This window comes from Diabrotica undecimpunctata, chromosome 7 (genome assembly GCF_040954645.1).
Source record: "Diabrotica undecimpunctata isolate CICGRU chromosome 7, icDiaUnde3, whole genome shotgun sequence".
In the NCBI taxonomy this organism is placed as follows: domain Eukaryota; kingdom Metazoa; phylum Arthropoda; class Insecta; order Coleoptera; family Chrysomelidae; genus Diabrotica; species Diabrotica undecimpunctata.
The window spans coordinates 156,352,255-156,374,945 of NC_092809.1; the positions used below are offsets into that span (position 1 = coordinate 156,352,255).

The 22,691-nt window shown below is 32.8% G+C and overlaps 1 protein-coding gene across 1 annotated transcript; it reads left to right on the forward strand.

The window, feature by feature from the left end:
* Positions 1 to 15,288: 15,288 nt before the first annotated feature.
* On the forward strand, positions 15,289 to 16,188 carry LOC140446700 (uncharacterized). Its single transcript, XM_072539298.1, has one exon. It carries the CDS (start codon positions 15,289 to 15,291, stop codon positions 16,186 to 16,188), a length of 900 nt encoding a protein of 299 aa, XP_072395399.1.
* The last annotated feature ends 6,503 nt before the right edge of the window (positions 16,189 to 22,691 follow it).

Consider the following 22,691-nt stretch of genomic DNA (forward strand, 5'->3'; position numbering starts at 1 on the left):
TCACAAAGCCATAAAATACTATTCTCGTAGTGTAGTAGAAAGAATGACGATAACGCGGTATTTAAAAGAAAAAGGACTAATGGATATAAGTAATTAGAAAAGCAGATTATGAATATAAGTCCGGAATTATATGAACATATTGCTAATTTAAGAATTTATTTTCGACATGGGCGACATCCCAATGAACTCAGTCAAGACCATGTCGACAATATACCGTTGAACTATTGACTGACGTTAGGAAAGGTTCCCGATGTCAGGAAAGGTTCCTGTTCAGAAAATTTCCTGAAACAGAAGGTTCATTATTCGCTATTTAGGCTTAGGTTATACCAACCAAAAATTATATAAAATATACCCTTAAAAACTCTCAAGTTAAAAAATAAAAATTCCGATATGGATGTCAAGTCCAAGAACCCATCCATCATCTTACCGGGAGCTGCCAAGTATTTGCTGCAACTAAATATAAGAAAAAAAATGAATCAGTAGGAAAGATGCTTTATCAAGAGATAGCTATCAACCTGGAACCTGGAACTTCTTCAAACAAACCATCTCCCATAATATCAATACGCTACAATATACTACAAGCTATACTGAAATCACATTGTGCTCATAGAACAAACAGTGACACAAAATAGACCAGATTTCATACTAGATAATAAATTAGACGATACCTAACAACAATATTCTACATATTAAATACAAAAAAAAAGATCGGTTTGAGGGTACCATGACAATACCGCTTATTAATAATACGTTATTTCCTTTTTGACAAATACAATTTGTATAGTTTAGAAAACAAAATCAGTCACAGTTTAGAAAACAAAATTAGTAAATATAAATGTAAATCTAAAATTACGCTAAACCTAACATTACAAGACAAACACTAATAGAAAATGTAAAATTACTAGCATATACTTAAAATAATGTCGACTACTAAAATATTCATCAACAGAATAAAACGTATTCTCCAATAAAAAAATCTTTTAAAGTTAATTTAAATATTTTTTTCCATAGCTAATGTTAAAGTGTTGCTATAACAACTGTTTTGAGTAGATAAAGTATCACTTTAACCGCAAGGGTAGATAAAATGACACTTTAACAGCAAGAGTAGATAAAATGTTTTAACTTTTTTTTATTCAATAAAATTTACAAATTCAAACACATTAAGGATTAAAAACAACTGAAATTTTACAACTAACATTATTAGAAATATCTATGTTTGGAGCATCACAACTTGTACTCGTTTGCTTAAACACTTGATTCGAGGTACTGGATTGATTTTATATTGGATACAGAGTAATTCATATCCCTAGCAACGGAGTAACACAATTGCGATTTTTGTGCTAAAAATTACAATTTTCTTTGAAATTCTATTTTTTACCTGAACTTGAAGTCTTGCTATAGAAAAAAATGTTGTATTGTACACGACGATGAAATCGCATTATCTTCTCGAGCATAATTGGCGTCTCGACTGACGTCTCGACACTAAAAAACGCTCTCGAAGATAAAGTACAATTTTATCATCTTGTACAATAAATAACTATTCATATTCTTACATTTTTTTATTGGCTCAAGTAACTTATTATATATTCTTTGACCTATTATTGCAGGTGAGTAAAAATGCATATTTCCTTTAGAAAAAGGCACATGTAATTTTTGATTCTGCCTTGCATTTATATTGTGAATTTGACTATTAATTTTAAATTTCTCAAGATTTGAATGAATAAAAACACAAACTTTAAAAATATATAAGCACGGCACAGTTAGAAGTTTATATCTAGTAAAGTAACTCTTACAGCTAGTGATTCGAGAAATACCAGCAATACAACAGACTATTCTCTTTTGAGACAGAAAGACTTCACTGAATTTACAAGACCTACCCCAAAATACTATGCCATACCGCAAACGGGACTCCACCTGAGCATAATACAGCATAATTAGCTGTTTTTCACTTAGTATATCTTTGAGGTTTCGAAGTAGGTAACATGCTGAGTTTATTTTGGAAATAATATCATCACATTGCCTTTTCCAATTGAGACATTCATTAACGTACAAACCCAAAAACTTTAGGCAATAAACTTTTTCAATTTGTTTAGAATATATTGATAGTTCGATATCTAACAGATGTTTCTGTCTAATGTGGAAATGAATAGCATGAGTTTTATCCGCATTAAGATGTAAGTAATTTGAGGAAAACCAATTACTAAGATTACACAAAAGTTCGTTACATTTATTTTCAAGAGATATATGTGATTTATCTGATATAAATATTGAAGTATCATCTGAATAAAGTGTAAACTATACAGCAGAATTTATTGAGACAATATCATTTAAGTAAATAAGAAATAATATTGGGCCAATTACAGAACCTTGCGGAACACCCATATGAATGTAAATGTAATCTGATTTGCAAATATTTACTGATTGTTGGGATACATCTGTTAAGAAGACATACTGACGACGTTCTAATAGGTAGGATTCTATCCATTTTAGAGATTGATCTTTTATTCCAATATGTTCTAACTTATTAATGAGTAAAGTATGATCGACACAGTCAAATGCCCTGCTGAGATCACAAAAAATCCCGACAGGGCATTCATCCGCATCAATATAGTTAGTTAAAGTCTCATAAAACATATTGTCTCTACTACCCAAGTTATTGCTACGAACCTCCTAAAAAACATATAAAAGCTGGGTCTCTATAAAAGCTATACTAATCTTGACGTCCAGATGTCTACGAATATTTTTAAAAGATACTCTAGCATACCAGGTTACCTAGGGGTTTATAACACGGAAACAATCTCACCAGACCTCAATCCCTTTGATACGGATAAGGTATCTAAGATAAGTGAATTTTCCCATTAGAGGGAGTATATATATTCATAACGCAGTTTTCAACAAAAAACGTCTATTTAGCGTTAGCAAGCGTTTTTACATTGTGTTTTTGTCACTCAACTATATTGTAATGTTAAAACAGACGAAAAGATAAAAAAAGCAATTCTGCACTAAATTTATTAAACAACTAAACAAATTTGCACCAATTTAAACAAGTTATGCAAACCTATTATTTTTAAAAGGATGCAACAATATTTCCGAGTGAAATACGTCAGAAAAACACAGATAAAAGAATGGTTCAATATGTAAAAATATTTGCTTGTTAACGATGACCCTCGTTTTGGTTGCTTTTTCAATACAAAAACAGGAAAAAATACCAAATGTATGAGACTTGCGAATAAAAATCAGTGTTTGATTATGCGCGAACGAAAACTTTTTTTTTGAGAAATAATTTAAATGATGCAAATAATTTTACGAAGATAAATGTAAGAGCGAGACCAAGATAAAATAGTATTTTAGTTGATTAAAAGCTGGTCGCAAATTTGTTGACAGTGAACTTTGTTCCCGTCAGCTTTCCAGTAAAATACATGAAAATAACGAACTCGTGAGATTTGCGACTGATCTTCATTAAATTGGATGTGCACTAGAAAACTATCTTGAAATTCCGAATAACAGTGTTTTGAGACTCTAAACCGAGAATTTGGGTATCACTCATGTGTATGAGTTGTATATACGTTGCATAAAGTTAGTGTTGCGATTTAACACAAGATGTAGTATGTTTTATAGCACAAATCCGTTTTTAGCGGTAAAGATCAAAGAATAATATGATACACAGTGAAACATTTGTTCGATGTGGGCAGATTGTTGCGAGTTGAGACCTGTTGCATATTAAGTGGCTACAGTTCATCCCAAACCCTTCTTTCAGTGCGTCATAGTTGATCGAAGTCTCTCTAACGCATTAAGCTAGAAGTGACAGAAAAAAACGTAAGTCTGTGATTATTATACATAGAACTTAAAAAATTATGTATCGTTCACGGGTATTTGCATATTAAAGCGAATTCTACTTACGGATATATAATTGGTTGGACTTTAGAATGCGCTAAATAGATATCCAATCAATGATGCGCATAAATATAATTTGACGCAGATGGTCTCAATAGTGACAGTACTATGACAATATCAACTGATAAAATGATAATTGTCATTCCAGGTTAGTATTTTCAGACATTTTACAGTGAAAACTTAATTTGATATTTATTGTCATAAAAATATTTTAAATGCCGAGATATACCAAGAAAGAACAAAACCTAATATTAAAATTATTAAATTATTTTCAATTAGAAAAAGAGGCTGGGACAACTTTATTACCAGTTTCTGCCGTTCGTGAAGTAAGTTTTAAATTATTTTAAAAAATATTAATAGTAGTTTAAGTACTATACATTTTAGCGTGTTGCCGAAGCGTTAGGAGTTTCGTTACCAACAGTAAGACGATTGGCAAATGAAGGCATCCAAACAGATGCTAGCTATTCTGTTGCAATGAGTACTTTAGTATGTGAAAATCTAGGACCTTCATTAACCAATAAATATAAACATGTTATTAGAACTCGTGTATACAGAATGTTTAGTGAAGGTTTGTATCAAAATATAGTTTACCATAACCTACTGAAATATCACTAGCGTCTTTACATTGTTTCGTGTTCATTTTAGGCCAACATGTTACCCTTCATACTCTTTAGGAAAAACTGAAGGACATAGATGAAATTACCATTTCTACTAGTTCACTGAGTAGGGTTTTAAAAGATATGAAATTCAGATGGTTAAACTGCAATATATCAAATCGAAAATATCTAATGGAACAATCACATGTGGCATATAAAAGATTACAGTTTTTAAAAGACTACAAAAAAAATCAACATAATTTACACCCGTTACAACCAGTTTTTTTGGATGAGACCTGGATATACAGCAAGGGAGAATTCCGCAAGAGCTGGCAAGATGGTAGCATTAATGCTGTTATAAAGAGGACCGGAGAAGGTGTACGATATATTGTACTCCATGCGGGTTGTAAAAATGGATTCATTGATAATTGCAGTCTAATTTTCAAAAGTAGAAAAACAACTGGAGATTATCATGATTCGATGAATGCAAAAAATTTTGAAAAATGGTTTGAATATCAACTTTTGCCAAATTTAGAAGAACCGTCTTGAATAATTATGGACAATGCACCTTACCACTCCAGTTTAGTGGAAAAAATACCAAATTCAAGTTGGACTAAACACTCTTTAGTAGAATGGTTAAAGGGGAGACATGTATGTGTTTCAACAACCATGATGAAACTTGAATTATTGGAGATGGTGAAAAAACATTTACCAGATAAAGTTTTCAAGTATGTATAGATTCAAGAGATATTTAATAAATGAGATTATATTTGTTTTATTCTACAGATTAGATGTATTGGCACTTCAACATGGTCATAAAGTATTGAGATTGCCTCCATATCATTGCCAGTTTAAACCAATTGAGAATGTTTGGTCAGATTCTAAAATATATTATGATGCAAAAATATGTTCTGCAGGTACTGTAAATGAAAGTACTGTATTAAGTATTTGGAAAAAAGCATTAGAGCAGGTAATTCAAGCGTACTGAAATTCGTAGATAATAATTGGATAATAATTGTGGTTAAATTTTTATAGTTACACCAGAAAAATGGAAGCAATATGTAAGACATGCAGAAGATATCATTAATGAATACTGGGAGACAGCCAAAAAAATTGATGCCAGCCACATATCTCCAATAATTATTGATTTCAACGAATCAGATACTGAATCAGATTGTGAATTCAGGACTCATATTGAGGAAATATCTTAAACTATTACCGTTATGGATATTCATATGTATTAAAACGGTTCTTTTTAGAACCACATTTTATTGAAATGTAAGATATAATTGATGCCAGCCACATATCCCCTGTAATCATTGATTTTAATGAATCAGGTTCTGAATCGGATTGTGGATTGTTTGAAATATAATATTCATTTTTGTTATTCATAAAAAAAGAAGGTAAACTTACATTCGGTATCTTGTTTTTTAACTAAACTCCATTAACACTATTTCATCTGCATACCGAAACTGGTAGATTAACTCAAAAATCAACTGCTTTACTATTTTATTATTGCCCAAGCTTCATAACAATCTGTCATTTGCATACCCAATCTAGTAGAATAACTCACTATTTAAACTATTTTCACGATTTTATGATCAATCTTCACAAAATTAAACTAATGGCTGCCACAGAAACTTTCCGAAAATTACTTATCCGAATATGACTGATTTCAATCGATGCTATTTTATCACAGGAATGTCTGCTTTGATGCCTTACAATTGCCCGTAAATTTTTTTATCTCGCAGTCAACTCTTAAAAGATTCTATAGGAGGAAGCGTTATTTTAAATAAACAAACATTCCAATTCCATAGTGTTTGTAATAAATAATAATAAACCCATAAATAAATCTTAGCTAATTAAGCACTTTCTTTGGAATGTATAGAATAGCAATTATGACAAAATGCCGTTCCAATATAATGCGCAATAAAAAATTTTATACAGACGGGACATCTAATATGTAAAGTAAAAAAAAAAATTTAATTCTTAAAGTTTTTACTTCACATTTTAAAAAAATAACCTTTTCACATTTAGCCGATTACAATCCTGCAACTGTCAGATTTAACTAAAATGTCATGCAATAATTCTCGACATTCTTAAAATCCTATATGACGTCAAAATTAGTGACGCACTGAAAGAAGGGTTTGGGACAGACTTGTACACAGACCGCCGCTAGACAGTGTTCTGTTTTGAATTTTATTATAAAAAGTGTGTGTGCTAATTAGTTTTTAGTGATGGCGATTAAGTGGACTTCGGAGAATTGTCAATTGGTTAATTTAATTAAATATTGTATTCAAAATAAACGCAAAATCTATTTTGTGAATATTCAGGATAGAAACAGTTCTCACAAAATATCCATTTTGTACTATTCTGTCTAGAGTATCCACTTTGAAAAAATTTTATTGCCGTTTTTTTTTTCGAGTTTGTACACGGTTATAGATTTTCTGGCCGTCCTCATCGGACAAATATTGGGCGGTGAGCATACACAAGCGAAGTTCCGCTACAACTACGCAATTACGTATAGATATGAATCACCCAATTACTAATTTTAATAAATGTTTCTATGCAACGGAGTGTACTTTTATTTCATTTTGGTATAATGTTTTTGGAGATTTTATAGTTTTTTTGGTATATTTATTAGTTTAAGTAAAAAAAATTTTTATTAAAAAATTCTTCATAAAAGGTATATAATGTAAAAACCCGTTAAAAATTGTTTGTTTAAATTTAGTTTACATTATATAGTGTTAAATATTATGATGTTAAAGTTACCGGTGGATTTGGTAACATGGCGACGTATGACTCCATATAAAGTTGCTGGTCCTGAGACGATGTGCCTAAGAGGACTTGATGAAAGCAAGTTGCTTGCGAATTATGTCTAAACACCTAAATTGTGTGCATCAAATAAGATGATTAGGAATATTATCGTACAAATCCTACTTCAGAAAACATCTTAGCATAATAAGAAAACATCTAGGTACCTATATGCACATCACTTCGGATTCCATAAATATCATATTTATGAACAAAGAACCAATAAGAAGAGAATCCATATTATTCCTACTAGACATTTTAGAACATGGAACCAAACAACACTAAAAAGTACCAAACCCCCACATTTCACTTAACTTCATTATTGAAAAAGGAACCACATAACATATTTGAGGTTATAAAATCCATATAAAAATGTAATAATTTGAAAACTTACCTGCTGTTTATTATGTGCATTGAATGGTCCTGGCAATACTTCAGAGGCTTTGAAAAGATTTATTATTTGTTTTCCACGCGACATTCTTATAAACTTTCAGGTTATTTCGAAATTTCTAAAGCGTGGTCTAAAAACTGTGGATCTTTGTTCTAAAATTACTATTTCGCGAAACTGTACAAGAACGTAGACCTTTTGTCAATAAATGGCGCTAGGGGTATTATTTAAGATTATTGTATTCTGGAGCTGGGTGCAGGGGTATTGTGTAAATCTATTTAACGACAGAAAATATTATTTCAAAATTTGGCGGTTGGTTCCCTGTTCTATATCTACATCCAATTTGCCTGCGAACTGAACGTAGTAACTTCATTAGTTCATTAAAGTTTAAATTTGAACATAAACAGCTATTAAGAGTATTTTTTAGTATATAATATCCCTAACTAAAATCCACAAGGAATCTACGTTCCTGTATTTGGCTGTATACCATATATTAAAAAATTAATTAAAATCCTTTGTAAAAGGTATATATTTTTAAAAACCCAAACGGACGGTGTTAGACAAAACGTTTTCGGAATACATCATTCCATCATCGGTGTCCTTAAGTTTACAATCTATGTAGTTTAGCTTTCCATAATGGTTACAAATCTCCTTTTTTAAAATTTTCTGTTGGAAGGTGTTCTTTAAGTTGACTGGAACATTTCCTGGAGTTTTAATCTTGCAAAAAGTAGGGAAGACCTGATTATTTATGCATTGGGAGATGAACCAAATATCCTGGATATTTGGTTCATCTCCCAATGCATAAATAATCAGGTCTTCCCTACTTTTTGTAAGATTAAAACTCCAGGAAATGTTCCAGTCAACTTAAAGAACACCTTCCAACTGAAAATTTTAAAAAAGGAGATTTGTAACCATTATGGAAAGCTAAACTACATAGATTGTAAACTTAAGGACACCGATGATGGAATGATGTATTCCGAAAACGTTTTGTCTAACACCGTCCGTTTGGGTTTTTAAAAATATATACCTTTTACAAAGGATTTTAATTAATTTTTTATCCCTAACTAAGTTTCTATTGACTTTAACATCTGATTATAACTTGTGCTTATATTATATAATTCTCATCTCTTTGTTCAGGATATTGTGAATATATAATATGATACCTTTCATAGTAAATTTACATTTTTATCATAATAACTATTACCTATATAAAACATTTGAACTTTTTTCTTAAAAGAAATCCGTTAGTTTATGTCGTTAAACGTTTGAACACCAGCAACATACACAAGGTATATACTCAATGAATATACTCTCGTCTATATATCTTTATAGACTAGGATTATAATGGAATAATTTATATATTAAGTCGTCTCCTTAGAAATATTTTGCTTAATTTTGTATAACTAAACATATTCTAAATTTATATGTCTATTTGATTTTTACCGTATAACTTAACATATCCAGTAAAAATAAATAAAAATTTAAAAGTCCCTGAAGATGTTAGGATGTATTTTTTACGGTTTTTTTCTAAGTTTAAACCAGCTGATTGGTTTCAATCCGAGATTATCATTCTTATTTGCTAGTACATTATGCAGGACAGATTTTGTGCTTTAATCTCGAAGTGTAACACAATCGTACCCATGTATGCATGGTATAAGAGGAGAAGTGTTGTCTAATCGACTTTTCATGAAAATTGCTAATTCAAGGTGATTGGTAGTTCACAGGTAATAATGTTTAGTATAAGCACAGACACGCGGCACGGATGTGGGTTCTATCACTGTCTCAAGTAGGTCTCAATGACCCTAATCCTAGTCCTACAAACAATGTCTTCTTGATACAAGATATCTTGGGAATATCAGGGCCAACAAAATGGCAGATTTGCAGAAGTTCGGGGACTTGTATATCGTATATCTCCAAGTTTTGTTTAGAGATGTATGTATGTACAGCGTTAACAGGCCTTTTAGGCCCATTGCTGGATGGATAATTTCCATCGTTTTCTATTCTTAGCTAACAGCTTCCAATCTCTGATTCCCATCTCTTTGACATCTTCCATCACTGCATCTCTCCATTTCTTTCTTGGTCTTCCTCTCTTTTTTTTGCCCTCAGGTACTCTCCAAGCAATATTCTTGACTAGTCTATTACCTTGCATTCTTTCTAGGTGGCCGAGCCATTCTAGTCCACGTTTTTTCGCCACATTTGTTATTGTAGGGTTAGCATACAACTGATACACTTCTGCATTAGTTCGTCTTCTCCATTCTCCCTCTACTACTTTTCCACCAAATATTCTGTGAAGTATCTTTCTTTCCCATGCTTCCAATGTGTTCTGTACGGTTTTGTTCATAGTCCATGTCTCGGCAGCGTATAGCATTGTGGGTCTAATTATAGTTTTGTATACTCTTATTTTTGTATTACGAGATATATCTTTGGCCTTAATTATTTTGCTCATGGCTCCAGCACACCTGCTGCTCTTGGTCAGTCTCAGGTTGATTTCAGTTTCTTCTTTACATGTCTGATCAATAAAAGTACCTAAGTACATATATTCATCCACCTTCTCGAATTCTACAACTGATCCATTCTCCACCTCCAATTTAAAGGATCCCCTGGTGCTTATTCCTTTTTTGCTCGAGATCTTCATGTACTTCGATTTATTAATATTAACTTTCAGTCCCATTTTAGAGCTTTCCCGAATCAGTCTTTTTGTTATATTTGATAGTTCTTTTCAATTTCTTGCAATGAGAACCACATCATCAGCGTATGCTAAGCATTGGTGCTCCTTGTATAAAATAGTACTGGACCTATTTATCCCACTAATCCTTACAATTTTTTCTAGAACTATATTGAATAGCAATGTAGACAACGGGTCTCCTTGGCGAACACCTTTTTTCACTTCGAATTCTTCTGAGACTGTACCGTTACATCTCACAGCACAAATGGTTTGTCTAATTGTCATTTTTACCAATCTTATTATTTTTTCTGGCACTTGGAATTCTTTTAGTGTTTCTATTAACTTGTTTCTGTTTATTGTATCGTAGGCAGCTTTGTAATCAATGAAAAGTACTTGTGCTCAAAAGTTGTATTCATAGCAATTGGTCAGGATTTGTTTTAGCATAAAAATTTGATCGGTTGTTGATCTTCCTTTCCGAAATCCTCCCTGGTATTCTCCTAGATTCTTCTCTATATATATTTCTAATCGTTTTTTAATTAGTATGGCGAGTACTTTATACATTACTTCTAATAAGGATATTCCTCTATAGTTTGTGCATTCAGTTCTATCTCCCTTTTTGTGTATAGGAATTATAATCGACTTATTCCATTCTTGAGGCATTTCTTCGGCATCCCATACTTCTAGTATTAGCTCACCAAGTTTGTTTATTAAGACCTCTCCTCCATATTTTATGTTCTCTGCCACAATGCCGCTCTCCCCGGGACTTTTTTGGTTTTTCATATCTTTTATTATTTCTTCAATTTCTTCTCTTGTGGGCTTTGGTATTTCTTCTATTACTGTTTGAGGTCTAGGAACATAACAATTTTCTTCAGTAGTCACTTCGTCATTTAATATCTCTTCGAAATATTCTTTCCACCTTTCACATATTTGGTCTTCATCCACTATCAGGTTTCCTTGCTTATCTTTTACATTCATCGTTCTTCCCTGGTACCCAGTTTTAATGTATTTTACTTCTTTATAAAAATTTTTTATTTCATTTTTCTTGTAATTTTCTTCAATGTGCTTAATTTTATTCTCCATATACTTTCGTTTCCGCTCCCTTAGGATTCTCTTTACTTTTTTTCGTTGTACGGCATACCTTTCTAGGTCGTCTTGTTTTTGCGAACGTAAACTTTTTAATCTCAAATCTGATCTTTTTTTTAACTCTGTTCTGCATTCGTCATTGAACCAGTGGTTTTTTCTAAATCTTTTTGCTCTTGGTATATTCTTCGAAGTAGCTTCCTTTATAGTGTTTGTCATTTTCAAGAACTTTTGTTGTATGTTACTCACAGTAGTACTATCTTGTTTGGCGTAGTATTCTTGTATATCCTTTTGATAGTCCTGCTTTACCTCAAATTTTCGCAGCTTTATTTAGAGATACATCCCGTATATGTATAAGCTTTACTTTACCGCTTTTTATGCTACTAACTCCGTGGCGTTACAACCCTCGTGGATTTTACCCAACTTGACAACATGCCTCCATTTTTCTCTATCTTGAACAATCTCCATCCAATTCTCCACGCTTTCTTCATAGCTTTAAGGTCTCCTGCTGTATTATCTCTCCATCGGAGTCGAGATTTTCCACGTGGTTTTCTTCCAATTGGAGCTTCTTCCCATAACAGCTACACCATTATTTTGTCAGAATATCTTCTGAGGTGGCCCACTAGAGTCTTCTAATCTCTATTCCTTTTATTAAGTTAGCGTCTGGATTTAGTTCTTCGAGTTCTTTGTTAGTTCTTTTCTTATTGTCCCCCTGCTCCTTCCAGCACAGGCCCAAAGATTCTAACTAATTAAAAATTTGTGATTATTTTCATCATATTTAATGCTGGTGCCCAGATTCCATGTCATGTTATTGTAGACGGATTTATTTTCTTGTAGTAATAAAGTTATTTTCGCCTAATGTATACCAATACATTTTTTGTAACTCAAAGTTGTATTTGCGCCTGTATATGTGTCATTTGTAAGTATAATTTTTCATCTAAAGATAAATAAAACGATTTATCGGATTTGATTAGGATTCGTGCCTCTGCTCTATCATGTGAAAACGTTGAAATCAGCATCATTTCTAGTTTAAATGTTTTTATTTGAGATAGACGTCTATTAGCTATATGTTCAGGTAGGCCCAAGTAGCACATATTTGCAAAAATAAAACATGCTGCTGTTGGAGTCGAACCATGTGACCAGGTAAATAAACTATCTTAAAGATTCGAAGTTTTTGGCATTGTTATTGAAATCTGCACCAATATTTTTAGTGGCTGGACATTAGTCGGCATAAACTTGGTTTTAGTTTGGTGTATATTATATAGTTCTGTATATACACCAAAGTCGTGTGCTAGTACTTCTACAGTTTTTACTCTGGTTTTTGACGACATAAGCATAATAATGTTTATGTCGTCAGCGAATGGTAAATTCTACACTCATTTAATAAATACTGTCGCTCTGCTGTCTAAATTCTTGAATCATATTTGATAAGGTCACCTTGAAGACTTAGCACGCCAGCACATCGCCTTGTTTAAATCTTAAGCACTTTTAACAATTTGTCGTACAAAAATAGATGTGTTTTAGATTATGTGTAAATTTTCAGATATTAATAATGTTGTCAATATTAAGCTGCATTTACCACTACCCCTCTATTTTAACTCGCTAAGGACGAGTGTGAAGTTTTCTTATTTCTTTAATTAAAAGCAATTTGTAGGCAAACTATTAACCTAATCTTATCGATGTCGAAAGATACGAATTTGTAATATTACGCCTTATACTGAATCAGTCATTGCGACACTCTTCGGTCAGTTTCTCAACCGCATGGTTCTCGAATCATATTAGGATACAAGTTAGCTGATGGTAACCGAAAACTATAATTTTGATGTCGACAAAACCAGTGTATGTTTTCCAGGAAGGATTCTGTAAAATGGATATTATTAGAAAAGTACTGCGTAGTATATGAATAGTTCATGCTTATCACTATAAACAGTCGTAATTTAAAGATTGAACACGTTTTGTAAGCGTTACGATTTCGTTACGTTCGGCGGTTAGAGGTAGGTAACTAAAATACTTCAAAATGAATCCAGTTGTTTTTTTAAGGACGAAAACAGCATGATGTAATTGATAGTGATATAAGTGTTTCTGATTCTTAAAATGAAAGCAATGAATAGGTAACAGAAGAGGACTCTGCTTCTGAAATTGACGAAGACCTTAGTGATGGTGGTGAAGAAATGATAAATGAACAATATACTCTAAATAAAAATAAATATAATGATATAACAAAAAAAAATAATACTGCGAGTGTAATTCCAATGTGGAACTACATCTTACCAAAAGCTACTTCTATAAAAGACCCCATAGATTATTTTAGAAATTTCTTCGACGATAACTTGATTTTAAATTTAAATGCTATTCAAACAAATCCCAATAAGGTTCTGGTTTTGACAATAAAAGAGCTGTTATGGATTCACTATTTTATATGTCTCTGATTAAACTGCTAAAGACAGGTTAATATTGGAATTCTTAATTTAATTTTACTTCTGTTCATGAAATAATGAGTCGAGATAGATGAAAAACTATATAAAACATACATTTCTGCGTTAATACCAAAATAAATCCATCAAACTTATATAAACTGTCAAGATTAGACCTCAAGTAGAACATTTGGTAGACAAGTTTTAAAATATTCCAAAGGAACAGATGGTCGTGGTCGACGAGCAAATGGTTTGTTTCAAGGTGGTCATTATCATCATCATCAGCCGTTTTGATTCCACTGCTGGACATAGGCCTACCGTAAATAATTCCAATGCATTCTATTTTGAGTACCCTGAATCCAGTTTTGCTGAATGCGCTTGATGTCATCAGCGGGTCTTTCCTGGCTAAAATAGTACTAGAGAGATAACTAGAGAAAGCATACCGGTTAGCTTTTCTGAAATTCTAAATGGAACGCGGAAACGATCTTAAATGAATGCTAATACCTATTTTGATGAGAATGGGCCGATGTTGGCCATGGGAAAAATCGGATATGACCTTTTTTAATGCTAATAGAAGTTGGCCTTTATCGTCAGTGGTAAGAAAACAAAGATCAGGCTTATACTACCTCTTCCAAGCAGCAGATCTAAAAATTCCTCTATTTTTGACGTCATAAAGGAGATGGATACCATGTTTTTATGTCCAATCCAAAAGAGACGAACAATTTTTTTCATTGTCGGAGGACTTCCACATATCATGGTGACGTAAAATCTCCTACGTATCTGTCTGGATGTTTGTAGGGATTAAGAACATGTGTAGGCCAGATCAGAGCAGGAGGCTTATAAATATTAGCTATTGTTATTTCGCTGATTTTCACAGTTGCCTCGTGGATATTATTTTTAATGAAAGTGGAAATTAAGGCTGCATTTTCTATGTCTTTGCGTACTACACCGTAGGCTCTGTCGTAAGTAGCACCAAGAAGATCATAGCATGGGATTTTTTCCCTTGTATGTTGTGTTTCTTGTATTGCGATCAGCAATAATTTGTGCATAATTTAGCATTTTGTTAACTTCTATATTAAGTTGGAAAATTCTTGGGTCAAACACTAGGTCCGAGATCTTTTGTCAATTGGTATATTTGTTTGCAGAATCATCTTTAATAACTTTGACAATTGTGATTTCTTTCTACCAGCCGATCTTGTGAAAGATTGTCTGGCGCCTCTTGTGTCTTCCTTCAAAAACTTGAAAATAACGGAGATATTGAGCAGAAATGGGTTTTCTTTAAATTTAAGATGGCGGCTAAGTTGCCATTTTTAATTTATACTACTATTGAGTACAATTAAAGGTTAAAATACATTTATTGACGTTTCAATTTCCACTTCGGAAATCGTTCTCAAAATACAAACATTCAATTTAATCATTTCAATTTAATCAACATAAATGGAGAAGTATCTAAGACCCGAGAGGTTCGACGGGGATCCATCTGTGAAATCAACAGCAAAGGAATGGGACCATTGGAAAAGAACTTTTATGAACTTTTTAGCTGCCCATATTGTCACTTCCGCTGTTGCTGCTGATAGTGCTGCTGTACCACCCCTAGATATTAATGACACTAAGCTACAACTGTTAATAAATCATATTTCGCCACGAGTATATACCTATATAAGGGATTGTAACACTTACAACGAATCCATTCAAACCCTTGACAAAATATACATCAAACCAAACCATACTATTCATGCTCGTCACATACTAACCACTAGACGACAACAGGCAGATGAGTCTATCGATTCTTACATGCAATCTTTAAAACAGTTAGCAAAAGACTGCAATTTTACTGCTGTAGATGCTGATACTAATAAAAATGATACAATCCGTGGAGCTTTTATCGCTGGAATGACATCCACAAAGATACGATCGAGACTGTTAGAGAGTTTAACACTAACTTTAGAAGAAACTTACAATATAGCTATTTCAATGGAAATGGCAGAACTCAACTCTCAGGTTTATTCAAATCAACATTCGACACTTAGTGCGCTACCTGGTAACTATAAATTTGAGTCACAGAGCTCTCCAACAAATTCTGAATGTGTCACTGTGACAGCTGCTATCAACTCTACTAACTCTTCTAGGTCAGGACACAAATGTTTTTTCTGTGGTGGGCCAATACATTCAAGGAAGAACTGTCCCGCTCGAGAATCCATTTGCAAATCCTGTAATAAAAAGGGACACTTTGCAAAGGTTTGCCGCTCCAAGAGCACTAGTGCATCTGCCAACGTATTTGAAGGCTATGAAAACTTCACAGCCTGCATTATTGCTGCTAATCCTGTTTCATTGTAAAAAGCTATAGTGCCTGCATCTATAAAAGGTCTTCGTGCTGATGCCCTTATAGATACTGGTAGCTCTGTCAGTTTTATTGATGAAAACTTTGCTTACCTGTGCAAACTCCCTAGGAAGCCTTGCATTCAGACTGTTTCTATGGCCTCATTATCACACACCTCTGAAGTTAAAGGTGTGACTACTCAAAAGATTAAAATTGGTGACCACTCCTACGACAACATTAATTTACTTATAGTTAAAAATCTCTCTGCTGATATTATAATTGGTCATGATGTTCTATCTAACCACTCAAGTCTAGAGTTTGAATTTGGAGGACCTAAAGAAGTATTCAAGGTATGTAGTGTAGTTGAAGCCTCAGTACCTGCAGTTCCTTTATTTTATAACCCGACTTCAAATTGTAAACCTATCGCAGTAAAATCGCGCAGGCATAGTGCTGAAGATCAGATTTTTATCAAAAAGGAGGAAAGAAGCTTTTAAATGATGGCATTATTGAAGAAAGTCAGTCCCCTTGGAGAGCGCAAGTGCTTATTACCAAAAACGAAACTCACAAGAAGCGGCTTGTCATTGATTATTCTCAAACAATTAATCGATTCACTCAACTTGATGCCTATCCACTGCCAAATATCGAGGAAATGGTTTCCAATGTATCACAATTCACTGTCTTTAGTGCAATAGATTTCCAAAGTGCATACCATCAGGTTCCAATACTTCCACATGAAAAGATGTACACAGCTTTTAAAGCTGCTGGGAAACTGTACCAATTTTGTCGCATTCCGTTTGGTGTTACCAATGGTGTAGCCAGTTTCCAAAGAACAATCGACTGGCTCATACGCACAGAAAACCTTGAAGGGACATATGCCGATCTTGATGATATAACTGTTTGTGGTAAGACGAAAGTAGAATATGACAAAAATCTTGAGAACTTTCTGAAGGCCACAGACAAATATGGCTTGACACTAAACAAAACCAAGAGCAAATTCAATCAAACAGTAATAAACTTACTTGGTTATACTATAGGACCAAACCATGTCATAAAACCCGATGCTAGCAGACTACAACCCTTATTAAAAATGTCTCCACCGAATGACACTGCATCTCTCAGAAGGGTATTAGGTATGTTTGCCCATTATCAAAAATGGATTCCCAAATTTTCCGAAAGGGTCCACACATTAGCTCATGTCAACAATTTTCCATTGAATGAAGATGCTTTATCCAGTTTTGAAAATCTGAAATCTATAGTTGCAAAGTCATCTGTTCACGCTATCAACGAAAATATGCCATTTGTTGTTGAAACTGATGCTTCAGAACACTCAATTGCTGCTACCTTGAAAATGTTGAGTACAGTACTAAAGGTTAGAATAATAAAATTTAAGGTAGCTCGCCATGCAAGGTTCGGCCTTTTTTTCGTCTAGCCCAACTGGACTATAATAATTTTGAGGCAGACCTGCGCAAATTACTCGGTAAAAAATTGATGGCATATATCAAGCAATTTCCTAATTTCCTAAAGAAGTCATATTTCTTGTAAAATTTTACAAATATTAACATTATAATAACCTGAAACTTTATCTCTAAGTTCGTTAAATTAATTTTTGTTAGTATATCGCGTATAATAACTAATCCTAGGGTTTAAATATTTGTTTAGTGTTATATGTATTAAAAATAACTTTTATATAAAGCTAAGTCTTATAATAACAAAACGGCGATTAACAAAAATATTCTATATTATTTTAGGTTCTGTTTTCTTTAACCCTGAAACGATTTCGAATATCTCTTATAGAGCCAATCCACCCCTAGCTGTTCCTTCATCCGCGCCCTTAAGTGCGATCGATCTAGTCGCGGCCGGGATTCTCGCCGTAGTTGTATTCATACTTCTTTGTGGCCTGATGACGTTCCGAAAATACAAGGACTTCTCTTACGTACTTATTTATTAGATAATAAATATAACAAAAATATTTTGTTGCTGCATCAACTATAAGGTTTATAACAAAATTGGTTGTGATAAAAAAACTGTACTAGTACTCATGGTATCATCGCACAACCTGTAGCGTCCACTTCTAAAGACAGGCCTACCTAAGTTGCCTTCTGTTCTCCTGCTTTTGAACCGTGTGAATCAAATTTATTGTACCCCTCTGTCCTATTTATTATCTGTCCAACGTGCCGTAGGTCGACCCCTAACTGTTTATGCCCAAACCTAGGATGCAATTCCATTATGCGTTTAGATCATATAACGTAATTTATTTTTGCTTTAACAGCAAAGTAAACACGAAATTTCTACAGATAATTTTATTTTGAAAAACGATTTTTGACATTGCCAATGCAGCAATCTATGTTGATCAAGTTGAGATAAAACCATCAGCTTAGATTTAAAAACAAAGATCCTTCATAATTTAATTATAATAAGTAAACACACCCTTTATAAAAGATGTCATAGGACAACATGCTAATAAGCACAAAAAATAAATCCGAATCATAGCAATGAGCTTATTAACGTATGGTCCTAAAGTTTTGGGAAAAATTTGAAAAGCATATAACTCTGACCACAATAATCTTATATTTTTATTACATTATTCAACAATTTAACTTAACTATCCTTATTATAAATCAAAATTCGAATTACAGACAAGGGACCATTATTTTCGATTTGGAGTCGTCAATTTCTCTAATTTTTGTATATATGCGGCGTCTTAACTGATCCTGATTTTGTGCTTCCCATCCGATATTATAGACTTTCCGACTTAATATTGCCCAGAACTCTTCAATTGGATGACCCTGAGGTAGGTTGGGGGGATTGTCTGCTTTCGGTACAAAGGTAATGTTGTTAGTTTCGTACCAGTCCCTTGTGATCCTCGCGTAATGACACGAAGCAAGATCTGGCCAAAAGGCTATTTGATCATTTGCATGATGTGTGTTCACAAACTGGTGACCACCACTGGTGGTATGGATTCACCATACCAAAATTTTGTCCTCAAATTTTTTCTTACATTTGAATTTTATTTCATCAGGTACATTTTCGTAATCGTTCGTGTAAAACCCATCGTTACCCTTTATCTCAGAGTTGGACAAAGTAAAATATTTTTCATCGTCCATCACGATCAACTTGTTGACGAAATGCACTCGCCTTAACGCGCGGCAACATCTCGGAATTCTCTCTAATTGATCTTCTGTGTATTTTGGAGCTTTTCTTTTTTTCCGGTAGACATTATTGTTACTCGATAGGGTCCTGTATACTGTAGTCTTTCCAACATGAAATCTTCTGGTCAGGTTTCGCTGTGAGACCCCAATTTTGTTCTTAACTGCTTCAATCAGTCTTGCCCCTCTTATATGGTTCAAAATCCGCGGTCGGCCACTTTTACGCAAGTTAACACATGGTATCCCTTCTTCACATTCTCTGATTGTACGATAAATTGTCGATTTGCTTATGTTTTGATCTCGATAAATATTAACAATATCTCGTTTCGACATTCGCCCAACCATATTATAAACACCTCGACGAATATCAATTTTATAAGACATTTTGCAGAGCACAAACCAAAATATTCTGCTTTGTTTATTAAATGTCAATAACTGATGACATTTCAATATCATGGCCTTCTTTGTTAAATGCATTTTGCTTCTCAATCAGACCAGGTGAAATTTTTCCCAAAACTTTAGGCCCATACGTTATCACAGTTATCAATCCATCATTATTTCTTCGAATATTTAAAGAATAGTGGCCAATAAACCAATAAATTAAAATTAGCCCCCTTATTAGGAAAAGGATAAAAATCTTTATCGGTGCGAAAATCATTTTTCTGTACGAATTTTTATTGTGAAAGCAAAGTGATGCATCTAAATTAAATCGATGAATTGGTGCAAATTTTACAATTTTTTAATTTTTTACAATTACGTCTAGAACAAGCAATCTACAGATTTTTCCGAATACCAATTAGAATGGTGTGTAACTTGTTGCTGAGTGTACCAAAATATTATATGAAAAATAATAATATTGTATCAACGTTCTCCAACTTGTTGGGAGTTTTCACAGTTGTATCCTAAGACATTTAAATGCGTATGAGTATTTTCTAAAGCTGCAATTGTCTCGTAGTGATAGTGTCTCGCTGCCTGGGGAGTCTACCTGCTCTATTTGCAGTAATGTTCATGTTTCCTTAAAAAATGATTTGGCTACTGTTTCTACTTTTTTACTTTGTATATGAACCCTTATTGCATGTAAACCGAATAAATATAAACTAACATAAAGCTTTAAATTATTTTGCAAAATAAATCTTACCTTAAAATTATAGCAACCAAGATTTTTGGCAATTTTGCGAAAAAATTATCGTATAATTAATAATACGATAATTTTTTTCGCAAAATTGCCAAAAATCTTGGTTGCTATAATTTTAAGGTAAGATTTATTTTGCAATATAATGTACCTAATTAATATGTATTAATATTACTAGTATTATTAATTTAACGTATCGTTACAAAAACAAAATATAATTGATTCATAGTTTGAAATGTCAGTTGGTAGTTCAGGTGGCGTTCCTAGGTGGCGCTTAAAATTACAGTAACCGATATTATTAATTATAATTTATACAAATAGCTACCTAAATAGAATAATTTTTAGAATCTTGCCAGTTAGAAAATACGTCAGCACACCATCGGTTGCTGTTATAGCTTGTATTGCTTTTCGGTATTTATTTTTTATTTAGACGTAATCAATATGATTTCTGACTATGTTGCTATCTTTATTCTTTTCATTATTTCGTCAAATCCGAAATATAAGATGATTATTATTTTTGTGCTATTATATAAAAGAATATTACGCGTTAAAATAAAACCACTTAATTTAAATGGTTTTAAAAGTATAATTTTGCTTTGAATCTCGTCAAGTAGTTGAAAAGCTCAGAAATTATTCGCTCAGCTAACCGAAAATGTAGAATTTGAAAGTTTTAATTTGAAAAGCATTAGTAATAGAACGAATTCTGGAAATAAAACAAAATGACTTATCGTATAATTAAAATAGAATTTATGCAATGTTCAAATCTGTGTTTAAATCAATTGTGTGGTTTAACAGAAGATATATGAAGACGTAGAATTTATTGTAGCTAAGTTTAACATGTTTTTCTGAAAGTGTGGAACGTGTTTTAATACTTTTTGATTTTCATTAAATCTTTTTCTTCGTTACACAAAAATGGCCACTTAGGTGAGACTTCTTATAAATTTAAGTACCATATATAGTGCAAACTACGTTATTTTTGAATTTATGCGGCGCACATACACTCGACAAATTGTGCAGGTGACAAGTCTTTCTCCCTTCCAGCCTACCATTATTATTAGTCGAATAAAATTGTCCAAAATAAACAAAAAAATTGCGAAGTGGTTGTAACTTGGTATAGACCTTTGAAAATGTATATATTTCAAGAAACCAAGGAGTCCCTAGCCATAAAGGGTATGCTGGAGTGGCTACGCTTGACCATTTGCAGTACAACGGGTCTCTCAGAGACCCACAAGTAAATAGTATAATTTTTTTTATTTTTTTTTTCATGAAAATCACTATGAATATCGGCAGGTTTGGTAAATTTAGCATCCTAAGATCTAAAATAATAAGTAAAGATACAGTACCATAATTTTGTTTCTGTTAATAATATTGTTGAAATAAACAAACAAAATTGAAAAATATTTAAATGAATTTAATTTTTCAAAAAATATAAAAAGTTATAAATTGAAATTTTATACTATGAGGTTTTCGAGGTCTGTTTCGATTACTTTTGATACTTTATTCGATTGTGATAAATATTTTCATCCAATTGTACATTAATAGAACTGCTTCACTAGGTGTGAATATTATGTAAAAAAATACACATTAATTGCATAAGTGACGATTTTTAAATAGATTAAAATATTATATTGCATGCATATCTTTTATACCTAAAAAAATCGGAGTCGGTAGCATCTGCCTCGTAAAAGATATCTTCTAATTCTTTGCTCGCATGCTCGTGTATTGAATCTGTATCTGAGTCGTCAAGATTTTCGCAAATTGGCTCCATGTATGCATTGAGGCACTGAATTTCTTGACAGTGTCTACAAATTTCCGAGCATTTTAACTCTGCTTTTCTGCACCCACATCTTGAAGAACAATCAGATGTACAGTTGCAGGAAATAAGTTGTAGTGCTGTGCTAGTTGAAGTAGTGTTGTAATAGGTTGCAACGAACCGTTGATTTTCTTCCATCCCCACTGTTCCTGATTTTTGTTATTGCCAAGCCATAACTGAATTTAGTAGAAAACTCGTGATGAATGTTGTGCATCTGCCTTTGATGTTGGTGATAATAATTCAAGCCTTGATTTTGTTTTTGCAGCGGATTTTTAAATTGGTCAAATCTGTATGAATCAAGTGAATAATTTCGAAATTTCCTTGCACCTTATACCCTCAAAAAAATAGTTTCGCCAGCATCTCTTACTTCTGATTGGGCTGAATTTTCGTTATTGAAAGTTTTCACGATATTAGCCAATCCAAATTCAT

Excerpts from the sequence above, each read along its gene's own strand:
- LOC140446700 (XM_072539298.1), top strand. The coding sequence starts at position 15,289 with ATGGAGAAGTATCTAAGACCCGAGAGGTTCGACGGGGATCCATCTGTG.